The sequence below is a fragment of the Sinocyclocheilus rhinocerous genome, unplaced genomic scaffold (assembly GCF_001515625.1).
Source record: "Sinocyclocheilus rhinocerous isolate Xijiao unplaced genomic scaffold, SAMN03320098_v1.1 scaffold926, whole genome shotgun sequence".
In the NCBI taxonomy this organism is placed as follows: Eukaryota; Metazoa; Chordata; class Actinopteri; order Cypriniformes; family Cyprinidae; genus Sinocyclocheilus; species Sinocyclocheilus rhinocerous.
The window spans coordinates 829,645-840,200 of NW_015648536.1; the positions used below are offsets into that span (position 1 = coordinate 829,645).

Sequence of the window (10,556 nt, forward strand, 5' to 3'; positions counted from 1 at the left end):
GAAGAATCTTTATTATAAAACGGATAGTTCCGGTCCTTGATTCTGATTGGCTGAGCCACGTTCGAAGCTGTTGTAAATTACTCTACAAACATACACCTTTGTTTACTTGTGTGTGTTGCTCGGCAACCACTTTGTTGCAACCACAACTGATTCTGAGGAACTACATTGATTGGTGGAAGAATAATGTTTTTATTAATATCATTACACTTTATTTGCTCTGTTTTATTTTGTGAAACCTTACTACGCATATGGAATAACCGTTTGACAAAAGCAATAAGCCCCGTGAAGCCGTGGTTTACAGTGAATTTATAACAGCTAAGAGGGTTTTAGTTTTAACAACGCCCCTTAGCTGTTATAAATTCACTGTAAACCACGGCTTCTTGGGGCTTATTGCTTTATATTACCATATATTATTTAGAATTATTATTCAACCGATCCCATTAAGACGGAGATAAAAGAATGTCGTGAGTCACGATCACAATGTGTGATGAGCAAAAAAGGCAGTTTGCAGGAGTGTATTTCCCTCTCTTCCCTTCTCTAAACATCATATAGTGCAAACAAAGCACACGTCAGTAGTAACATGCAGAAGGGATGTAAATACTTCGCAACTCTGGAACACTAGTGAAAAAAGGAAAAGATTAAATCGATAGTTCAGCCAAAAATAAAAAGAGTCTTCAAACAAAAGAAGATATTTTGACAGTTTCGGATTCCATTGTATTTTTTGTCCATATAATAGAAATAGAAAAACTGAAACAGTTTGCATACCAACATTTTCCATAACATCTTCTTTTATGTTCCAGTTAGTGCTGTCAAACGATTAATCGTGATTAATCCAAAATAAAAGTTTTTGTTTACATATGTGTGTGCGTACTGTGTATATTATGATGTATATATAAATACATACACAAGCATGTATATATTTAAGAAAAATATGTTATGTTTATATATTAAATATATTTAGATATAATATAAATTATATGAATATATACATGTAAATATTTTCAAAATATATACTGCATGTGTGTGTATTTATATATACATAATAAATTAGTACACACACACATATATACAGTATTATGTAAACAAAAACTTTTTTTTGTGGATGCGATTAATCGCAATTAATCATTTGACAGCACTAGTTCCAAAGAAAAATAGTCATACAGCTTTAGAACAACATGAGGGTGAGTAAATTATGATAGAATTTTCATTTTGGGATGGACTATTCCTTTAATTATGATGCTGACACAAGGAAATGCTCAAGAACATCCCAGTCTGGCCACCAATAAAATCCCACACAATAATAATAATACTACTACTAACAATAATAAAATCATAAACACCAAGGAAAGGCTAAGGTGGAATTTTATGAAAGTTGTGATGGCTTGGCTCTTTTAGAAAAGCATTTTGAAGCTGTTAAATCTGTGCCAAATTCATACCAACTCATCCTTCCTTCGCACATGTACAGATATGTGAAACCTTCTGATTGGTCGCATCTTGTCTGAGTCTTCTGTCAGACTGGATATGCCTCAGCTGGCTCCGCTTGGACTCTAAATTGAAGATGCTGGGGAATTGCACCTGGTTGAGTACATGTTGTCTTCAGTAGTCCCTCAAAACGTAAAGTCTGTTTCTTTGTCATCTGGACTCTGAGGCAGACTTTTACAGTGGATCTTTCCGATCTCCTCCAAAGCACTTGCAAGGGAGTCAAGATCTCCACTGTCCTGATGCCTGGCCTCCCAGAGACTGAGAATGACAGCAGAGGGACTCTTCTGCTTGGTAAAGTAGGACAGGTTCCTGTGCCGAAAGGAAATGCAGGTTTCACAAGAGAAGATGCCGTTATTTGAGTACATAGCAAGATCATATTATATATGTCAATCTTCTATCCCAATGTTTGCAAGCACGTCTGGATAACTTTTTATTATATTTGCATTAAATTATATGTGCATTATAGCCTGACTCTGATTATCCTTATGTATGTATCCTTCTGTTGTTTTTTAAGGACTACAGCTGAAATTAATACATGACGTGTGTGCTGTTACTTGTAATGTGCCAGTAGATGGCAGTGTTGTAATATAATTCCAAACTCAAATGGTCATGTGACATAGGTTCAAGAAAAGGTAACAAGATGTTTGCTTTTTTGAATAAATATGAATAGTCATTTATTTAAAATGGCACAAATTAGAGCTGCAATACCAGTTTATAGCTTCATAACTGTGATGCATTTATGTATTAGTAGCACAAATGTATTAGTAGGAATGAAAAACATGTCTTCAATTTTAACAGTTCTCTTTTTATTTGCATGGTTTCCTTTTGTAGAGTTACTTGGATGCAACTCTTGTTAAAATAAAAAATAATAATAATATAATAAAAACGAAATTTTAGACCCAACTGACAAATAAAATGTTCAGATTTAAAAGGAAAGTTTAGGGTTTGTATTGCATTCAGCTCATAGATCATCTACACAGAAACAAAATCTATATAAACTATCAATGTGCCATACAATTGCTTCATAGATAAAGGGAAGGTGGTGGCTCATATCTCTCAAATCTCTAGTGGTTCTTTAACTTCTAACCTTTGTAGAAACTGAATTCAATAAAGATGAAAAGCCTGAGGAGTATGAGTTCTGAGTGAAATGATCGAGCAAAGTGGAGTGCAGTCTCAGCTTATTATTCAAGGGCATTGTTAAAGTGAGCACTGCTGCAATAAGTTTCAATCAGTCCTGTTGCCTTGGCGACATCTCTCTCTGGCGCTCACCTTTGAATGTGGAGTTTCTGAGCTAAGAGCTGCCAGTCCTTGCCCTTGGCGTTGGCAGTATCGAAGGTGGTGCATATCCGCTGACGTATGGACAGGGGGATTTTGAAGGCTTTGGCCCCCGTCTGTGAAGTCACTGTGCAATCTGCCTGCATAAAAAATGGGACCGTCTCTTTCTCACTCTGAAAGAAAAAAAAAAAACATGGTTTTGGCATGCAATTTTTTAACCTAAAAAGGAGCTTGAAAAAACACTTATGGTTTATTTTACCCATGTCCTAAAAACATAGGGTCAGAATGACTAAACAGGGCAAATTAACGTCAGACCGCAATCCCATAAAAGTGCTGATGGGAGTGGAAATTTGCGGTTGATGAGCATGAGCAAATTAAAGAACACAGACGCAGCCGGATCATTTCCATAATGACCAACGCAAACTACCAAGAGTGGTGCAATTGAGCAATTATTGCAGCCATGGCAAGCACAAAATGGGTTGAAACAAATTTTTGGGGGGCATTTAATAATGGCAGTAAATTAACTACTGAAAACCTTAGTATATCACACTGCATGACTGCATAAATACTCTCCTCCCATATATCTCACATCTAAAAGGGAATCTCTTACAAATACATATGCAATAAGTCAGCTGCAAAAATAACTGTCCACACCTTTTCATCGCTAATTTTTCACTGCACGTCTTTATTAAATCCTGACAGTAGTTTTTTAATGCCAAAAGCTCGCTGGCACAAGCTTTAAGTAAATCTGACCCCAAATGACAGTAACCTTTAGAGGAAGAGTTAAATAAAATGAAAACGGCCATTTTTTAACTCATTTTGTCATTTCAAACCTGTACGCTGTTTTTTATTTTTCTTTGGAACACAAAAGAATTTCTGAATATTTGTCAAATTTTTTCCACGCAACAACTGCAAATTCAGACTTTTGAGCTCCAAAATGCATAAAAAGCACCATAGAACACTACAAAAATAGTCCGCACAACACATGCACTATATTTCAAGCTCTGAGTGAATATGATCTGAATTTTAAGTCATTATTCACATTACTCTTTAACTCTATACTGTGATTCGGAATCCAAATAGGCACCTTCTCAAGCACTGATGCCATAGAAGAACTATTCTTGTTCCCCAAAGAACTTTTCAGTGAGCAGTTCTTGGCATGAAGAACATTTCAATAAACTAAAGAAACTTTTTCCACTGTAAGAACCTTCTGCACAATGGAACGTTTCCATGGATGTTAAACGTTCCTCAAGGAACCATAGATACCAATAAAGAACCTTTATTTTTAAGAGTGTATGGTACAGGCTAGATATCAATAGCAGCATATTTGATATGAGAGCTGCACTGAAATCATTAAATAATGTGTTCATGGTGCTCCTTTTTAGAGATTGACAGCCTCTCATTAAAAACTGTCCTTGTTTGTAAGATGTCAAGACTCTTTAAAATTATTTTTTCGTTCCACAGAAAAAAATAAACATGAGGCCGAGACACAGACAGACAGAGATGTTATTAAACCCAGTGACATTATCAATCTGACCTCTCCCACTGAGGTGTAGACCTGCAGGATCTGCTCGTGACCTTTGACCTGCCGCACACTGATTTTGCAGGAGAGCTGGGTGGTTGAGGTGCTATGTCTCTGCAGTGAGAAGGCACAGTGCACAGGCTGCTGGTTACTATACCACACTTGGGTGAAGGAGAATTCCTGCAGCGGGATGAGGACACCAGAAATAAAGAGAAGAAGAGAGAGAGAGAGAGAGAGATCAGAGAGCTGAGTCAGGGAAAGTGCCTGATCCATGAAAAATGTGGAAGCATGCGTGTTAAGAGACTCGTCTTTGAGACCATCAGTACAAAAGAGACACCAACTCTAATCCCTGTTAATTCCGATGATAGGGGTCAGTGCTGGGTTATGTACAACACACCGTATCTGGGAGCAGGGCAGCATAAGGGAAAGCAATTGCCTTTGATGTATAATTAATTTCTGTGAAGCAGCACATCTGCAGGGAGTGTCCTTGACCCCTCCCGTACTGTTTCTCCAGCCCTGCATATTGAAATGACCTGCGAGATGCTCCATGTCAACAGTAATAGGAACCCTGAGCAGAAGAGAAGCTTGATGGGACAGCAGATGCCTTAAAGGGTTAGTTCACCCAAAAATGAAAATTAGCTTGTGTTTTACTTACCCTCGAAGCATCCTAGGTGTATATGACTTTCTTCTTTCAGACGAATCCAGTCGGAGTTATATTAAAAATTGTCCTGGCTATTCCAAGCTCTATCATTGCAGTCAGCGGGTGTTGCAGTTGAACAGTCCACAAGTCGTCAAATAAAGCGCGCGCATTCATATTAAAACGTGCCGCAGACGGCTCTGTAGGATGAATAAAGGCCCCCTGTAGCGAATCCATGAGTTTTTGTAAGAAAAATATCCATCTTGGGTGAACTAACCCTTTAATGCCGGGATTAATTTCTCCCTCTAGTAGGCATACTTAAAGCATGTTCCAGGAGGCAGAAGCACCTCTGAACTGATGAAATGCCAGAACCTAGAACCAAACACTTGTCACTCTGTATCTGCATGAGTGTCGGTCTTCAGAGTTGAAACTTGTAGTGCTGTATGAATGAAAACTAAAACTATTACTCTATGCTTTATATAAGAGATTATATAACAGAATTGTCAGAAAATCGTATTAAAACATTGTATTTTTGTATTGTTTTGCATTACAAATTTTATAAGATGTTAAAACATGACACAATTACTTTGCAAAATGAAGCAAAATTGCATAACATATTAAGACTTGTTTTCAGAGAATAGTTAATTTTTTCTTACCTCACGTGCTAATTGCTTTTATTAAATAATAAAAATGAATAAAAAACAATTAGCCAGTAAATACATCTAACACCAAGATGGCAGTTTAATGCTTAAAAAAATAAATATTTAATTGAATTTATGTTCTCTAAAAACAAGCTTTAATATCTTACCAAATGACTGGAAAAACAGAACAAAAATCTTGATTGCATAAAATTACCTCATATTATGTGTACTCTACAAAAGTTCTGGGTTAGTTTTTTCCTAATGCTAGGTACATGCCATTCGGGTCATTTCATTGGGTTATTTTATTGTTTTTACCCAAGTGCTGGATAGTTTTTGGTTAACTCAGTTGCTGTGTAACCCAGTGTTGGGTAGCCAAACTGGTCAAAACCAGACAAATTTTGTGAGGTATCTTCTTAAATGAAATTATGGTTTATATTACATTGTTTTCCTATCAAACTATTGCTGTAGAAACAGGAAAATGCATTTAGTCTCAAATTATACCTTTTTTGTTTATATTTGCATTGCAGCTAATGTCTGCAGGCTTCTACAAATGCAGCATACACTGGATCTACGAAGAGCTAGGGCTGGACGATTTATCGAAAAGAAATCGAAACCGAAATTCAGAACCTGTAACCGACATAATTTTCATATGTCGGTTATTTCGTTTTTTTAATCCTATTAATACTTTCCCCTTAAAAACATGCTACCGCGTCAGCGCTATATGGACGTGTATGACCGTTGCACTTGCATGTTTTGCAGTGTCTCGCACGTAAGTGGCGTGTTAAAAGAATTTAAACTTTTAGAAGCAGCGCCGCTCATCAATGTCAGTTCCTAAACAGTGGACCAATCAGAAGACCCCAGAGGCACGGCAAGCGTTGCAAGCTTTTGTTTACAGTAGCAGGAAGACATAACACAATGGAGAAGGCATTCTGCGCTGTGCTTTTTTAAAACCATTCCTGAGCGCTGCGTCTCGCGGTTTTAGACATAAAGACTATGTGAACAGCCAGTAAGAACCTAGAGTAAATACACATATAGAGTGACAGGACAAGATCAATGAGATGGTGTCATGCTTTTTCTCTTAATCAGCAGTGTTCTATTTGCATACATTCATGATTTAAAGGAGACATATTATGCCCCTTTTTACAAGATGTAATATAAGTCTCTGGTGTCCCCAGAACGTGTCTGTGAAGTTACAGCTCAAAATACTCCACAGATAATTTATTATATCATTTTGAAAATGCCCATTTTGAGTGTTGGTTACAGGAGATGCAAGTTATTATTTTCTACTTTTCACATTGCATTATTTAAAATAATATTAATTTACAAGAGATACAAGTTATTTTCTATTTTTCACATGGCAATATTTTAAATGTATTTTGTTTGCAAGAGATGCTGGTTATTTTCTACTTTTGACATGGCAATATTCATTTATTTTGTTTGCAAAAAACGAAAGTTATTTTCAAATTTTTTTTGGAAACTTGCTTTTTACAATAAAACTGAAATGTCACATTTTTCATAAGATGTCTTCATTTCAAGCAAGCTTTGATTTCAATTGTTCGAAATATTCAACAAATAACCATAAATAGTTTGTTTCCTTCAATTATTTTAAAATCACAAAGAAAAGAAATGCACTCTTTCATTAGAAAAAAATTATCCCACATTTAATAGTGGAGTATTTTTACACTACAACACTTTAATGAACTATGAGGGCAAAAAAATAATAAAATACTTAAAAAAATAAAATAATCGTTAAATAATCGAAATTGAGGTAAAGTGTTCAATTAATCGAGGTCAAATCACCCAGCCCTACGAAGAACCACCATATCACTTCCTGCCAAACAAATGGTGCAACCAAGGCTGATGTTGATCTAGTATGCTATTTGTTTGACATATTGAAATGTATAAACTGTCCCTGTCCATAACAGAGAACAGATTACATTAATATTATTTGAAATGATTAACCTTCAGCATCAGGTTGTTTAACCCAGCACTGTCAAAATACAACCCTGAAAATGTGTATAAAACCCAACGAGCTGGGTCAAAATAACCCAGCATGTGTTCTGTCCATTTTTTACCCAGCACTGGGTTGCCAAATAGCCTGGCAGGGGTCGTTTTTTAATCCAGCATTTTTTTTTAGAGTGTAGACTAGCTTTACCTCGGATGTCTACAACGCAGTTGTGTACATTACAGTACTGGCCAGAGCAGGTTACCAATTTTAGCATGTTACCTGACAGGTTGTGAATGGTTTGATGCTCCACAGAAACTGAGGTATGTCCTGGATGGACACCTGCAGACTGAGGCAGTTTCCTTTGAAGAACAGCATCTTGGGCTCCTCAAGAAGCTGACCTCCTCTACTGGTTTCAGCAGTAACCACTCTCTGTAAAAAATGGAAGTACAGGAAAAACAGAGTGAGGACACTGGGGAAAAACATAGGGAAGGGCAGAAAGTGGTATAGAAAGAAAATGTGGACAGACTAGACAACCATATTGCAGCTACTTTGCTTAGGAGGTGCTGAATGTTTAACCAGTTCAGAAGAGAAATTACTGCAATGGCTAAAAAGGCTAAAACACTAAAGCCAATTTAAAGTGTAACATCTTGTCAATCCATTATAGTTCAAATTCAATATAAGAAATATTATCTGAACTTGATTTTGAGTAGCTAAAAAAAGGTACAGTTTTTGGAAGGAACAAAAGCTCTACAGCTAATAAACATTCAGAAATACAAAAAAAAGAGCTTTCAAACGAAGTGCTGGTTAAAGCTTTGAAAAGAAAATTTTATTTAAATTGATTACTGGCTTCTTTGATTTCAAGTGAGGCAGTGTTCATCTGTCAAAACTGCTTTGTCTTTCACTGCATTGCAAAGATGAGTGTTCTCTTTATGTGTGTGTGTGTGTGTGTGTGTGTGTGCGCGCGTGTATGAGCACACAGGAATCTGAGCACTCATGCAAGACAACTGTAATTGACTTTGACTTTTGTATCCTCTGGTTGTGTGTTTGAAAATAGCACTGACAAAAGCAGACATTCTGATCACACAATTAAACCATAATTCTAAACCCACTCTTTCACCAGTGGTCTCAGACTTTTGGACCCTACTGCAAATGCAGTCTAGCATTACTATGATCTTCTTGTGATACACCACAGATTTACATTAAAATACTTAAATGTAAGAAGTTCTTACAGCAGCCTAGTTTTCCCCATAGGGATTTTTTAAAAAAAGTCTTCAAGAGTTATAAGCCATGAACCAAACCACCCAGCTACAAGGTGAACCACAGCTTAGAAACTTTGATTTGAGGCAAAAAAGTATTTGAAAAGTATTTTAAATGATCTTGGATGGCTGAGGATGAGTATTCTCATCAAATTTTTATTTTTGGGTGAACTACAATCCCAAGAAGCACTGTCAATCACATCCATATTAAAAACAACTGAGCACAATATAAAACTAGAATCATGGATTAAAGTGGTTTTTCACTAAGAAATCAGTTGATAACATGATTAATAATACATAAAATTAAATATGTTTAACAAATGTGGCCTAACAAAAGCCTACATCACTGACTACCTTGTAGCTCAGTAAGTTACCGTTAAAAATCAGTTCCCCTATGGAAATGAATGGGATTTTTACTTTCAGAACCTGATTGTTGCACTCTATTTGAGTAATGAGATTACGGCCACGTTCACTGTCCTGCTGTCACCTGAAAGGCATGCGGTGTGTCGTCTACACAGTGCACTCGCAAGCTGTAGTCCATGGAGGAGGCCTCCATACTGCCGAACACAGCAATCCTTAGTCTCTTTATGGCAGCATCGGTGATGGGTTCCCCCACTAGTACATAACAGCCCGGCTGATCCAGCAACAAGTGACAGCTATGCGAGTCCATCAGGCAATAGCAGGAGGTTGATTCATCGTCAACTGACATAATTTCCTGTGAACCAAGAAAGAGATGATCAAATCATGGTAACGTGACTCTTTCAAAAATTTGCCTTTTTTTAACTTTCTAATGAATGCTTGTATTCATTGTATGAAATATATAGCTCACAAGATGTATGAACTTTAAAGGAACAAGTTATAAGTTAAGTTATAATTAAATATCAAATTCTTTATTTTTTTCATTCTCCCACCATCATGCATTATAACCTGCATAATTATGAGAAATATCACAGATTTTTTTTCTTTTTGGTCCATACAATGCAAGTCAATGGTAACCTTCAAACACAAGACAAAAAGATTTTAAGTAACTTGAGGATAAGTAAATGATGATAGAATTTTCATTTCTGGGTGAAATATCCCTTTAAGGAGATTTTGTGCCGTTTTGAAGCTTATCGTAATTCCATGGAGAGGAGCCACTAGTACATTATTTAAAATATACCCTTTTTTGTTCCATAAAGGGGAAAATCATCCTGGTGAACTATCCCTTTTACTGAGCAGCCTTTTCATTCTGTCACAATAAAACCGTAGGAAACATTAGCAATTAAAGTTAATTAACCTTGTCATTTCTTTATCAGCTAACATGATTCTCAGAAGCAGCGTGTGTCAAAGAGTTGTCTACAAAGTCTAATTCTAACATAGGAAATGAGACTATGATATGTAATGGTACATATGATTTTTTTAAAGGGGTCATATGATGCTGCTAAAAAGAACATTATTTTGTGTATTTGGTGTAATGAAATGTGTTTATGCGGTTTAAAGTAAAAAAAACACATTATTTTCCACATACTGTACATTATTGTTTCTCCTCTATGCCCCGCCTTTCTGAAACACGTCGATTTTTACAAAGCTCATCGGTCTGAAAAAGCGAGGTGTGCTGTGATTGGCCAGCTATCCAGTGCGTTGTGATTGGCCGAATACCTCAAGCGTGAAAGCGTGTCCAGTGGGGACATAATTACTGATTATAATGACTTATACTGTCTTTTTACGCATTGCGTTGCATTGCATCGCGCCGCGTAAACATAAAACTCTGTCTGCATTTGTGATCAGAGAAATGACAAACAACAAGTGCTACTCT

General features: G+C 36.4%; 1 protein-coding gene across 5 annotated transcripts in view; it reads right to left on the reverse strand.

Moving 5' to 3' along the window:
• Window positions 1-1,291: 1,291 nt before the first annotated feature.
• The window catches only part of unc5db (unc-5 netrin receptor Db), a 119,816-nt gene continuing 110,551 nt past the window's right edge, over window positions 1,292-10,556 (reverse strand). For all 5 annotated transcript variants that reach the window (XM_016514514.1, XM_016514515.1, XM_016514512.1 and 2 more), the window contains 5 exons: window positions 9,249-9,476; window positions 7,785-7,934; window positions 4,295-4,459; window positions 2,752-2,930; window positions 1,292-1,791 (listed from right to left, as the gene is read on the reverse strand). In XM_016514514.1, the coding sequence (XP_016370000.1) occupies window positions 1,608-1,791; window positions 2,752-2,930; window positions 4,295-4,459; window positions 7,785-7,934; window positions 9,249-9,476 (906 nt within the window). In that variant the 3' untranslated portion in view covers window positions 1,292-1,607. The remainder of the gene's footprint in view (window positions 1,792-2,751; window positions 2,931-4,294; window positions 4,460-7,784; window positions 7,935-9,248; window positions 9,477-10,556) is intronic.